The sequence below is a fragment of the Schistocerca gregaria genome, chromosome 1, assembly GCF_023897955.1.
Source record: "Schistocerca gregaria isolate iqSchGreg1 chromosome 1, iqSchGreg1.2, whole genome shotgun sequence".
Classification (NCBI taxonomy): Eukaryota; Metazoa; Arthropoda; class Insecta; order Orthoptera; family Acrididae; genus Schistocerca; species Schistocerca gregaria.
The window spans coordinates 968,954,967-968,969,604 of record NC_064920.1 but is presented as its reverse complement, the minus strand read 5'-3'; the positions used below and the strand labels follow the sequence as shown (position 1 = coordinate 968,969,604).

The following is a 14,638-nucleotide window of genomic DNA, read 5'->3' as shown; positions in this document are numbered from 1 at the left end:
TAAAAGTTATCTTACGTAAAAATGCTGTTTCATTCTACCTCATACCCGAGCTAAGGAAGAACCCACACTGCTCACATGTTGTTAAGAGAGATAAAGTAATTTATTTAGTGTTTTTCACCCTGACATAATGCTTTAGAATCAAATGCCCTTTGCAGTACTGCTCGTCCTGACAACTGAATAGCATCAAAAGAGGTTACCCACTTACACTTGTAAAGCGTAGACCAATTCTACACCCATTCTGTTGTCGTGCCCGTAGTGCAAGGAACCAGCAGCTGATTAAACCAGACTTTTGCGATATCCAGAGCAAGTGGTCGCTGGGTGCCGGGATCTCCGACCCTGAAGTGCAGGAAGCGGAGATGAGCCAGCGCATCAGCGACACGCTGCTCGACCTGGAGGAGCAGCTCCGCCGCCGACCACACCTGCCGGCAGCCTCGTCCGATGAGGTAACCAACGCTTCACTTCAAAGAAAAAAGCATAAGTTTCGATTTTGAGAACTTGTGATAACACATATAACGAGAATTCATTTTTCACAAATTACTGTTCTGAAATTCATGGTTTTGAAACAAAATTTCTTATAATCACTATAGTTAAACCACAAGATTTAATATAAACATCATATGCTACCATCTGTCGCTTTGCTCTCCAGTACTGCTCGATAAAACTCGGTGTAGCGGGTAGTCTTCATGACTGTGAAGTTATGTTTTTAACTGAAGACAGCCGCAACGCTCGAACAGTTGCACTGTAGCTGATCGGTGAACTTATCTTCGGTATACTGTAAACACACAGTCACACACGCATAGGCGCATACAAATACAGACACAGGTCCTCGGCCGACGCCCCTGTCCATTGCATTACATTGGTCACTCACTGTCACGTTCAATGGTACCGCTGCAGCGTAGAACTGTAGTTACGTTGGGATTTAATACATGTGTGCTGTTTTAAATCTCCGGTGCTGGCTTGTTCCATAGAGTTCAAAAAAATTCCCTGGGAAGTGTCTGAACGCCGTTCCCGCACATTCTGGCCGAAATTAAGCCCCGGAGGTAACTGTTCAGCCCATTTTTAATGAGACTGATTTTTAAATGCTAACGCCTTGCGATTTTGTTTTGGTGAAGTTATATCAAGCATAGAGTTTATGTTCCACTTCTACCTCGAAGACTTGTGACACCCTATCACAACAACTGCTCTTACCGTCACCCCTGTTGGGTCAGACATGGGCACAGTTAGGCTATCGATTAGATATGTGCTGTGTCATGAAGTGTGGACACGTAGAACGTTTATAAACACTGAAAAAAAGCTTTGAGAGTTTCACGTAAGATATCTTCTTGGCCATTTATGGGTACCGACTTTTTGTAGCTTTTTATGGACTTTACCTTATATTGTACCTGTACGATCAGTAAGAGTAACAAAGCGATTGTCGTGCCATAAAGTACCGAAGCAGTAAGCTCATGTGTAGTTTCAGCTCTGTGTGTGGAGGCTACAGATTGCTTTCCTTCCACCCCAACTCTCCTCTCAAATGTTAAATGTCAGTGCGCTGGGCATCGGTGCGCAGAGCTTGCATTCTTCGTTCCCCACACAACACAGAGAAGTCGCTCAGGACGCCATGAACAAAATATATGTTACACAGCCTGTTAGATACTTTGCTAAAGAGAGACACCAGAACGTGCTTTGTGTGAGTTGGCACAGTAAGTTGCATGCTTTCGCAACTGATGTACTAATTGAAACACCCTGGACAGAGTTTTCCTCGAAGGATGATATAGCAAGCTCCCAATTATAAGGGCGTAGATTATCCCTGTACAATTCAGTGATCTTCGGAAAAAAAAATCAAGGCCGTATAGTTCTGTTTAGAATACACTAGAACACTTGTGACTCGTGATCATCGCTGAAAAACAAAGTTGGCCCAAGTCGCATATCATGTTCCATTGTTTTCCATTTCGTTTTTATTTAATTCATTGCTTGTTTAGCCTGATCAGGTTAGGGCCTTAAGGCGTTACTTACATCTGATCAGGAACAACGCTTACAAAAAATATTACATAAAAATTGCAATAATTATTATTATTATTTTCATTACAAATAAAAACAATAATTGGCAATAATAATAATGATAACGCTAATAATGATGGTGAAATGATAGATGATTAGGAATGATATTAAGTAGTTATTACATACCAAACTCAATAATAACATTTTGCATTATTAATAATAAGTAGGTAATAACACTGATCATAATAATAAAATAATGGAGGCATTAATAATTATACTGATTATTTTAACTTTTGAAGTCTTGTTTGGTATGAGAAGAAGTGAACAGGATAATGAAAGAGGAGATGATTGAAATTAAAAAGACAGTGGCTACTAGGAAAGACGAGAATTTCAATAGAGAACTCTGTAGACAACGGAAGGGAAAAGTGGAGAGGAGAAGGGGGAGGGGTAAATGTGTATACTCTACCCCTGTAACATGACCATGATCGATTTCCTTTCTATATTTGAGTAGCCCATTCCGTAGGATCTAAAGGCTCTTAATTTCCAGTTCACTAAAGCCGTCAGCAAAAGAAATTGACTTAGATTTTCTTGTACCACGATTTCTCCTCCTGCTCTGTCTTGATACGAACTGAAAGCATATTGTTAAAATTCACCAGGATCGTGATGTTTGGTTTGTGGGACGCTCAACTGGGCGGTCAACAGCGCCTGTACAAAATCCCAATTTTTTCGCAGTCCAATTTATTACCCAATCCAATCTAGTCACTGTCCCGAATGATGATGATGATGAAATGATGAGGACAACACAAATACCCAGTCCCCGGACATAGAAAATCCCCGACCCGGCCAGGAATCGAACCTGGGACTCCATGATCCAGAGGTAGCAACGCTACCCACTAGACCACGAGCTGCAGACCTTCACCAGTGTTGTGTACGTAGTTCCGAGTAGTCAGCGCGTACACAACTTTCCCACTTAGAGCGCGCCCCGCTAAACACAACAGCGCAGGCGCTCGTCTGTCTCTGCACTCTGAGATGGCGCTACCATCGAGACGGACCAAATTCTGCTTTCCTCGATCCGCATATTAATATGTAATGCAGCCAGTGAGATTGCTGCTAACGTAGAACCTTTTCTCCTCGTGGATCACACTCGCACAGTGATATATGAACGCGCGAGGTATTATAACGAGTGTACAGACCTCTGATTAGTCAGTCTGCATTTGTCTGCACCAGTCTGTACCAGTCTGCATTGGTCTGCACCAGTCTGTACCAGTCTGCATTAGTCTGTACCAGTCTGTTCGAGTTCTACATTTGTCTGTACCAGTCTATAGTCAAGTTTCAGTCTGCACCTAATAAGATTACCATATTCCTGTACATAGCCATTAAGATAAATGTATAGACACTTTTGTCTAATATCAGAGATATATGTGAGAATAAGATTAACGTACCAATACCAAAGGAACTTCAGATTGTCAATTGTAAATAGCATCCAGAACCAAGTTAAGTAATTTTTATGCTTGTTATTATTTTAATAAATGTGTGTGAAAATTAATCAAGCTCTGTTTATAGTTGGTCACCGTCGATCTGCTACTCTAAGCGTGCAAGTGGCATTTCTATCGTCTGACCTAACGGCAGAAGATAAACACGCCACGATAAGACCACGAGACATATTGCTGACACTCGCCTACTTCGTTAGAGCGACAAGTCAAATAATCTGATGGTGTGTGTACTGAAGTTGTTACAGTACGCACACCACAACCAGCATAAATGCATTGTTAACCGTACTCTTTTAGCTGTCAACATGTCTCAATAATACTATAGCTTCTAAAATGGGCTGGCCAGGGTGGCCGAGCGGTTCTAGGCGCTACAGTCTGGAACCGCGCGACCGCTACAGTCACAGGTTCAAATCCTGCCCCAGGCATGGATGTGTTTGATGTCATTAGGTTAGTTAGGTTTAAGTAGTTCTAAGTTCTAGAGGACTGATGACCTCAGAAGTTAAGTCCCATAGTGCTAAGAGCCATTTGAACCACTTTTTCCAAAATGGATTTCCTGTTGCTGCTGAAGTTACGGACGATTTACATGAGCTGGGAAGATGACAGCTAAGTGAAAATGTGTTGCTCTAAGGCTCTAAAATAAATTAGAAGTTATGGCATATTAAAAAAAACACAAATCTGCAGTAAAATTTTCTCAGGATCATAATCATAGAAACAGTGACAGATGTTTTGGCTCTCTGGAAAATGATAACTGTCGTCAGGAAAAAAACGTGAACGAAAAACAGAAACATAAAAACTGAACGATTACTTCCCGAAAGTAAAGCTAGTGTGTTTTATGTGTGATTTTTAAAAGAATTTGTCAGTTTCCAGCAAGTAACGGGTATGTAACGCAGTGGATTTTCGCGTGTGACATTTATCTCGATTTTTAAATACAGTAAATAGCAGTTTCCAGGAAAACATGTATACTTCGAATTATCCGTAATCTGTGGTGTCTCATTGTAGAATAGTAATGTAATTACGATTTATTCAGCACTTCAGCCGAATTACTGATGTTTCTGTGAAAATTACTTCACAATCACAGTAGAATCGAGTTTCCCGTAGATGCCTACATATGAACTCAAAAGTACTTTAATGTGGTTACCGTCGCTGCGGATACAGCTCCGCATAGGGCAGTCAAATCGCTCTTCCACCGGATTCAGTAAACCAATACTTGTGGTGCCTGTTGTTCAGCAGTAATCCTATCCATTCTGTTGTGTATCGCTATTAATGTTCAACTAACACTGTTAAAAAGCTGTGTCGTCCGAAAGGTACCGGACACAGCCATACACAGAAGAGCACCATACTGCCTGATTTTCATGTTCAATGGATTAAGGCTATCCTCAAACAAAGAGCGCAACATTAGCCCAGTCAACGAAGACCAAAACATGTCGACTGGGGTAAAAAGTTTGTGTTGTGGCAAATTTAGGTACTGCAGTAGGAGGGAGAGTCATGACCAGCAACTAAAACTGCTGACCTTTGGGTGTGAGCATCGGAGATGAGGGGAGCCGTGTGGCAAGCAGAGAACGAGCCCTCTTCAGATGACCTTCAATTTGTCAAGTGGGTGGTTCGCTTGGGCACGCATCTTCCTCCGTGCGTAATATGCTTCAGCGCGCCATCGCGCGGTGGTGCTGTGTACCTCAGTCATACACAGAAGTTTTCCTTCGTGTTTTCGTTTTTGAATTTGTTTGATATTGGGTGGGAATGAATGAAATATTTTGCAGAAGTTCCCGAAATTTTATTTTCATGGTATTACAAGTCGTTTTCAGCGTGAAACATTTTAAAGCAAGGTGCTGCACATAAGGAAACTTTGCATTCTGCGCAACAGTATGAAGTCTCTTTGCGCAGGCCTTTTCTCGTGCACACCACACGCCTCCATGCTGGTCTTTCCTTCATTGCGGGCGGCAGAGGGTCTGGAGAACGCCCGATTATAAGGCGCATTGTTTTCGATATTCGAGGTGGCTGTCCTACTGATGACCCTTGTTGTGCTGAAGATATGGCCAATTGTTCGCCGAGACTAATTATCAGTCTCATTCCACTTTGCTCGGCACCAAGCTTCATGTACAGAACGTAAGCATAGAAGCATGCAGTGTCCAACAAGTGACGGATAAGCTTCTCATAATATTTTTTCAGCCTGCTCCTAGCCATCTGGTTGCTGTGAAACTGAGAATCGCACCTATCCACACCTCCCATATTCTTGTTGTAATCAACGACAACATGTGGCTTTTGAACGATTCCCGTCTTCGAGTTGACATTTAAAAATGTGTCGTCATGGAAGATGCTGACATGAACGTCTCTTTTGTCCTTCCATTTCATTACAACCTGCTTGCCTCTGTACCCTATTATGTACTTTTCTTTCTTCAGTTTTTCCTTTTTTACGAAGTCAAGGAACCTCTTCCTGTCTTGCAGCATTGTACCGACAACATCGGTGTTATTACTGGTTAATTTGTCCACCAAATCTGGAGTGGTGTACCAGTTGTCAATATAAATGCAGTGACCTTTCCCGAGCAAATCATGTGCAAGCTCCAGAACAATTCCAAAGATTATTATTTGTTCTGGATAGTGGATACCATAATCAGTATCCTTTCCTGTGTAAACAATAACTTCCCATATATACTCAGAGCTGCACTCAGCCTCGTGATGCCAATTGAGGAGCTACTCGACCGAATAGTAGCGGCTTCGGTCAAGAATACCATCAGAACGACCGGGAGAGCGGTGTGCAGATACTTCATAATATGGTTAATTTTGAATACTTTTCTGCTAATAGTGCGGGTGAATCATACAAGGCATTGCCAGCTAAGTGGAGAAATTGCAGTAAAAGATGAAATTGCTTTTCACTGATCAGTTTTCTGAAGTAAGGTCTGTCAACTGATAGTCTCTTTGAAAAGTACATCTTGTGTTCTGGTATGTGAAGAACTTCTTAAACTATGAGCATTCCGACTAGTGGTTTTATCTCATCCTTTGTAGTATCCTGCCACCTGCGAACCCTGTAGCGTGAAGTTAAATTTTGATGAGAAGCTATGAACTGTTGTGAATTTAGGCGCATCTTTCAGCTATTATTTTGCACAAAGTATCATCCACAAAACACATAAAACAACTAATCACATCACATTGTTTTAGAGGCACAATTGTTCCACTACAGCCGGCCGCGGTGGTCTCGCTGTTCTAGGCGCGCAGTCCGGAACCGTGTGACTGCTACGGTCGCAGGTTCGAATCCTGCCTCGGGCATGTATGTGTGTGATGTCCTTAGGTTAGTTAGGTTTAAGTAGTTCTAAGTTCTAGGGGACTAATGACCACAGCAGTTGAGTCCCATAGTGCTCAGAGCCATTTGAACCATTTTTTTGTTCCACTACACCACTGAACAAATATTGATATTGGACTATCATGCACAAACGTACAAGATACCATATGCTGCAGTAGTGTCTCATCATCAGATGTTTCTGTATCGAAGTCACTTGCACAAATTTCCACATCCATATCTTGAAAACTTTCAGAGCTGTCACTGAAATTGTCATCACTTTCTAAAAGCAGCTACTCTATCTCCGAATCTAATGAATGACTTCTTTCCCCCACTGAAAAAGATCACTCGCTAACGCTCCGATAAACAGACACGAAAAAAAGGCGCCCTTTTGTGGCTGCTTCACAGGATGCATACTGTCGATACACATTTGAAGCGAAAATGCTATAACCAGCCCAGAGTAAGCTGTGTTACCTGAAGAGAGCTGGAGTTTACTGGACGAAGCTCAATTAATACCACAGTTTCAACGAAAGGCCGATAATTCATCAATGCCACTAGCTACTAGCCACAGAACGCAGCGGACGGATATATCAGTTCAACCCACTGAAGAATTAGCAGAGCGTGGATGGATATGTCCCTCACGCCTCCTAAAATGGTTAAGTCAGCATTTTCAGCTACCACCGAATGACCGAATCGTGCTTGTCATGTTTCGCTGACGTCAGCATCAGCACTTTCTTATCTCCAAGGTCATTCCAGGAATCATGACATTCTGACACTCGCTGAGGTTATGGGGGTGGAGGGAGACGAAGAACCTCCTATTCCGAGTGCCCCCCCCCCCCCACTCATTGAGCAACTGTGTTTGCATTAGTGACTTCCAAAAATTCATTTAAGGATTGGCTTACCAGTCACAATCGTGACTTTCATTTGCAGTTAAAATGATTTGCCATGGAATATTGGAACGAGTAGACAGCATATTTCTCTATAAATAATTAAAAACCAACATTTGCTTACAAAATATAAATAACAAAATAAGAATTTTTATTTGTTGAAAATGAGTTTTATACCCTAAATACTATCCCACAAGCTCTGAAAAAGTAAATAAAAGCAAGTCCATCTGAACATCCTACTTGCTCCTGTCATCAGCAAATTGCTGTTCTTTAGAGAATGAGTAATTAGCGTAATCAGCAGATGATTGGACCGAAGATTCGACCTTAGTTCGATCTCTGTAGCACACCAACAGGTAGCTCCACCGTTAAAATGGTCCTTAGGACGTTCGTTATACAATGAGTAAGTAGTTCTCACTTTACAAACAGATGGCTCTAAAGTAAGAAAAACACAACAGAGTTGTAAATTAATTACTTTCCACAGCTAAAATATTCCAGTGTTCTAAACGAGCGCAAAATACGCCAGAAGCGCAAAAAGTGCGATTTCAATCTTAAATAAAAACTGAATACTAAGAAAAATTGACAAAATGATGGCCCTGTCATTACTGTACTCAATTACTGATGGATGACTAACATATCAGCATGGTATTAATCTATTATAAGATGCCTACTTAATTTGAGGAAGAAATTTCTGAGGATGTACGTCTGGAGTACAGCATTGTATGGTAGTGAAACATGGACTGTGGGAAAACCGGAACAGAAGAGAATCGAAGCATTTGAGATGTGGTGCTATAGACGAATGTTGAAAATTAGGTGGACTGATACGGTAAGGAATGAGGAGATTCTACGCAGAATCGGAGAGGAAAGGAATATGTGGAAAACACTGATAAGGAGAAGGGACAGGATGATAGGACATCTGCTAAGACATGAGGGAATGACTTCCATGGTACTAGAGGGAGCTGTAGAGGGCAAAAACTGTAGAGGAAGACAGAGATTGGAATACGTCAAGCAAATAATTGAGGACGTAGGTTGCAAGTGCCACTCTGAGATGAAGAGGTTGGCACAGGAAAGGAATTCGTGGCGGGCCGCATCAAACCAGTCAGTAGACTCATGACAAAAAAAAAGATGCCTACATGGAATCCATCGCCACCCAGGTCGAAAGCCACCTTCCTACCTATCACCATCCTGACGACATCACCCACGCCTCATCCAATTACTGACGCCGTGGAGGCCCATGTTCCTACTAACACCATCCACCCCCACCATCCCACTCTCCCTCTGCAGGCTGTCCTCCTCCTCCGTGAATCCCGCTGCCTCTATCGCTCCTTCCTGCACATTCGTGACAGGGATACACTCCAACGCCACCGGCAAATACAGCAACATGTACGGAATCTTATTACAGCAAAGAAATTCTGGGACTAGCGCCAGACCTGTCTATGACTCAACGCCACCCTCCCCATCAACTCCTCCAAGTACAGGTCCGCATTCCATCACCTTACTGGTTCCCATTTTGCACCCCATTATCCGCTTCTCCATAATGACTGCCCTTCCCGAAAACCTCAGTAAGGCCAATCACTTCGCTTCCCACCTTTCTGTGGTCTTCTCCATCACTGATGATCCCCTCTTTGATTATTCTCTTTCCCCCACCGTCATGCAACGCGCCGATACCTCGGTCGCTCCACTTGCTCCTAGTCTCCAGTATTTGGGGCAGCTGCCCCCTCCGACATCAACACTAAAATCACAGCACATGACACTGAACTTATCCTCTGGGCCAAACGCAACACGGCCCCTGTTCATGACTGTATCACCTATCGCCACCTTAGAGAAAGCCTCTTCTCTTTCCTGACTGTCCTTGTGGCTCTCTATAACGTCATCCTCTCTACCAGACTCTACCCTGACCTGTGGAAGACTTCGCCGGCCGCGGTGGTCTAGCGGCTCTAGGCGCGCAGTCCGGAACCGCGCGACTGCTACGGTCGCAGGTTCGAATCCTGCCTCAGGCATGGATGTGTGTAATATCCTTAGGTTAGTTAGATTTAAGTAGTTCAAAGTTCTACGGGACTGATGATCACAGTCCCATAGTGCTCAGAGCCATTTGAACCATTTTTTTGTGGAACACTTCCTGCATCCTCTTATTCCTCAAACCCAACAAACCCTCTTCCATTGCCTCTTCCTATCGTCCCGTCTGCCTCACCTCCATCTTCAGTAAGGTCTTTGAATCCATCTTCTTCCTTCGTATCCATCAGCACCTTAATCAACACCACCTCCTCCCCCTTACCCAGTGTGGCTTCTGACCCTCCTTCACCACCAAAGACCAACTCCTTAAGCTCATCCACCTTCTCTCCCTCCAGCTTAACTCCCATCACTCTGCCATTTTTGTTTCCCTCAACCTCCAAAATGCCTATGACCTTGTATGGAATACCGGTCTCCTCTTTAAACTCCAAACCTACTCCCTGCCTATCAATTTTGTCTGTCTGGTCGCTTCCTTCCTCTCACACCATCCTTCTTGTGTCACCCTCTAACAACACCAACTTCTCTATCTTTTATCACAGTGCTGGCATTTCCGAGGTCTCCGTCCTCTCTCCTCTCCTCTATCTCCTGTACACTGTCGATATACCCAGGCAACCACCACCTGTCCACCTTCTCCAATATCCTGATGGCACTGCCTTCCTAGCTCTCTATCCTACTCTTCCACGGTGCCAACGCACCCTAGAAACCTACAGTTCACCACTTGGTGTAACCCATGGTTCCTTCATCTCAACCCCTCCAAAACCCAGGCAATCATCATAGGCTCTTTCCGTATCCAAGATTTCTACCTCATCATTTATGGTCGTCCCATCCAGCTCACCCCCACCCTGTCATACCTTGGCCTCACCCTCGACCGTCACCTCACCTGGACCCCTCTCCTCCTGGCCATCCATCAGAATGCCCATTCCTGCCTCCACCTCCCAAAACTCCTGTCTGGCGGACATGGGGATTGCATCCTTCCACCTTCCTCCACACCTACATCCTCATCTGTCCTATCCTCAGTTATGCCAGCATTGCCTTGAGCCTCGATCTCCTCTCTCCTCCCCCACTTTTACAAGCCCCTCCAAATCCTCGAACATCATGTGTTCCGCCTTGCCTTCGGTATCTGCCTTCCTTCCCCTACATGACTCCTGCATGACCTCATCCCCTTTCCCCACCTCCTCCTTTTCCTCCAACATCTCCACATCCTTTACACTGTCCGCAGGCTTGATCCCCCTGGTTTCCTCCTTCCTCTCCACCTCCTGCTGGCTGCCATGTCTCTATCACTGTATCCCTTCCTTTCTTCAACTCCACATCTCCATCTCCTTCATCAGGGCAATGTCCTGCAACTCCCCCTCCCAGATGTTGAACTTCGCCATGATATCTACCCTTCCTTCCAACTGGCTTTGTGCCCCCCCCCCCCCCACCCCCCGCACTCTGGCTGATCCTCCCAGGTTTTTATCCGTTATCTGTGCCCTGTGTTTGTGTTGTGTTTCAGTGCTGTTATACAGTGTCATCTAGTGATATGGTTTTAATTGTGTGCTCGACCTGTTTTTCGCCAATGACTGTTCCTTGCTACACCATCTGTCACGTGACTGTTTTAATCGTTCTACGAATGCTCTTGTCGTACTTTGCCTGTGTTTTTTTGTGTAACATACTTCTTTAGATTTTTATCTCTGATTTACAGTCACCGCTTTGTATGCTTTCTTTTCTTCTGTTCCAACTTTTTTAATTCTGTATTCTGCCATGTTATCTTCTTTATATTGTTTTTAAATGTCTTCCTATCTATTTATGTCTCTCAGCTGAAGAGCGGCGCTTATGCTGCTGCCAGCTCGCCCCTGATGGGGAATGAAAATGACAATAAAGGAAAAATACATCTTTTATAACAATAGCTTATTTGAGGTAAATACATGAGAAAGCTCTCTAAGGCTCAAATCAGTTATTGAGATGTCACCATGTTGCAATTAAAAAACGCATCAGAGTTGTAAATTGATTATTTTCCCCATCTAAGATGTTGCTAAATTCTAAAATGTCTGCAGAATACGTCAGCAGCGCAAAAAACTGCGATGTTTACATTACTTGTTGAGGTTAATACATGAAAATGCTATTTAATGTCACAATATTGTATAAATACGTCGGCAGTCCACACATGCATATATTCTCCAAATTAGTGTCAGAATTACTATAGTATGTACCCCAATAGTAGATTTCAACGCATAATAAAATTTGACATTTTAGAAGTTAGGACCAGTGATTTGGTGTCATGAAACTAACGTGACTGGATCTGTAAATACAGAAAAATACGTGTTAGCTCAAGACTACACTGGTCTTTCGGTTTGATTTGAAAGACTGCAGGTGACTGCAAGTTTGCACCATGACAGCCATGGCTTTAACTTGTAAACCTTCCATTTGATTACCTGGCCAGACGTCTGCTAAATTAAATTTGCCCTCCTTTAGTGGTTGTTAATGCTAGCCTGCATTGGAAGTTATCTCTTTTATTAGAATCTTAATTTGGTGGTAAGTTCCTATGGGACCAAACTGCTGAGGTCATCGGTCCCTAGGCTTACACACTATTTATTTAACTTAAACTAACTTACGCTAAGGACAACACACACACCCATGCCCGAGGAAGAACTCGAACCTCAGACGCGGGAAGCCGCGCGAACTGTGGCAAGCCGCCTGAGACCGCGCGGCTACCCTATGCGGCATTTGAATCTTAAATAAAAACTGAATGCTGAGAAAAATTGATAGAATGATGGCTCTGTCATTATCGTACCCAGTTAGTGATGGGTGACTAATATATCAACATGGGATTAATCTTCAATAAAAATAGCAAGAGTTTAATTATCATAAGTTAGGACGAACAACACAAGTCCAGCGAGATGACAAGTAAGTCATGAACTGATGGCAAAAAAAGTAGAAGCAACAAGTAATTGGCACTCCAGTGGGTGGCGTTTGATTCGCAGAGACTAAGGTTTATCTGTTTACTCTGTTTACCCTGGCTCAAAACTTGGATAACGCAATCTCAAATTATGTAATACTGAATACACTTTGATGAATTTATTCCAGACAGAAGTTACACTACGTTGGTGCAGCTGAGAACAAGTGGTTAGACTGATTCTGTATGCCCTAACAAGCCGGAGAAGCAATGCTATACCCCTTTCTCGACGCATAGTGCTGTCTCAGGTGAAGGTCGCGGTGCGTGCGGCGACAGAGTAGCGATTTGTGGCGCCTGTAATTCGCTATCACGGGCACAAAATATGTAAAGTTGTTGGCAGACAATCCGTCAGACGGATGGCAGTTACTCTCTAACGGAGCCCTAAAATCTCGGCAGATTCCAGCATGTGACAGTCCCATTCGCTGGATATACTATGGTCCAATTTGACTCACTCATACGGCAGTGCGTACAAGGAGATCAGACATCAAGACGGTAGACCTGATACGAATAAGATTGTCCTCGGCACACCGGGCAGTCCGAGATGATTGAGGTCCATACCGTCAGTACAGATAAAACTTCACCACAGGCTAACCGACAAAGACAAGCGCCAGTGCGAAGTGACGTTCAGGTAGAGTGTCCCAAGTGCAACCCATCCATATCAAGAGTCAAGATCAGAATTTTCTCTCCAGCAGTGTTTGTGATGAGGAAGTTGCATTTCCGGAGGAACGCTACAGCTGTCGTACAGAATGACTAAGATTCAGTTTCCCCTAGAAGACACTTTACAGGTGACCTGTGCTTCTGAAAGGGTTAGAGTCACTGCAGGAAAACATCTTCGTTCACATACGCAGAATCAGACATGGTGGCTTCTGAACCCACTGGTAGGGGATGTCTGTACATCTCTCTAAATCGACCACCTTTGAAGGTAGCAAAGGAACGAATAAAATCGCCACTAGCACTTCAGCAAGCCATAATAGTGACATCCCTCCCCCCCCCCCTCCCTCCCCCCACACTCCACGTTCGTTATCTTTACTACTTCCCTAGTATCTTTTGCTGTCACTATTTTATGTGGGGAATTATTAAGGGCAAACCCGTCTTGTCAACACTGAAGATGAGATGGGGCTTACCATAAACTCGAGTCTGCTGAGACAAATTCCGATAGACATCGAAAATGCAGTCGCAGCCTGACAAGCCTTGTGGTCACGCCTCTTCATAAACCAGTAAACCAGTCTTTGCTTGCAGTCAAGTGTTCCACGACCCAGGGATACTTGATGCTATTCGTCATTGCGTACGTGAATGGTGCTCTTCGAATTTATTCAGAAGTGCAGCAAAACCACTTGCAGCTAAGTCTTTCAATCTAGAACTTAAATCATCCTCTTCTTCTGGGCTGAATACAATCGGATGCCCAGCTGGTCTATGAGGTTTCTTTTCTCCCATTGCCGAACCATGTTTTGAAATAGTTACACGATCTCTAAGTGTCGAGTAAGGAGTTTGAACATCGCACCAGATCCTCTCATACTCACATCTCCACCTATTGTTACTGCGTGTTTCATTTCTTCCTCGGACCATGAAGCTCTTCGTTTTCTCCTTTTGTATGTAAGGACCATCGATTAAAATAATAAGTTGACCGAGCGGAAATTGCCCCACATGTAAAGGGCGAAAAAGCCCCATGTACAGACATTTCGAAATAGACGCCAAATCAGAACATTGTGAAAAAAACAGCAATGTTTGCTGACACACACACTCTGCATGTCCTGCATTCTTATGCAGTTAACATCAAGGGTTTAAAATTTCACGTTATTGCGCATGGTACACCTTAATTTCTAGGGTTGTATTCTTTAACTACGGCAGTAATCCATCACAATGCGTTTTCCTCTAAAGTTTGTTCTTCTGTCCTGTCAGTACTGTAACAGAAAACAGCCCCACTACAAGCACATGCAGCAATACAGAGATATTGACGCACACTACAGGCGAAGCGGCCTTTGACTGTGTGTGGAACTAGTGCACTGTTCCAACATTTCCTGTTTCAGGCGGATCAGCCCCGTGAGTGGAATAGCCAAGTTGTACCCTACAG

General features: G+C 43.6%; 1 protein-coding gene across 1 annotated transcript in view; it reads left to right on the top strand.

Moving 5' to 3' along the window:
* LOC126310605 (uncharacterized) overlaps positions 1–14,638 on the top strand; it is a 78,447-nt gene that overhangs the window by 42,330 nt on the left and 21,479 nt on the right. Inside the window, exon 3 of the mRNA XM_049992113.1 lies at positions 303–443. Within this exon, the coding sequence (XP_049848070.1) occupies positions 303–443 (141 nt within the window). The remainder of the gene's footprint in view (positions 1–302; positions 444–14,638) is intronic.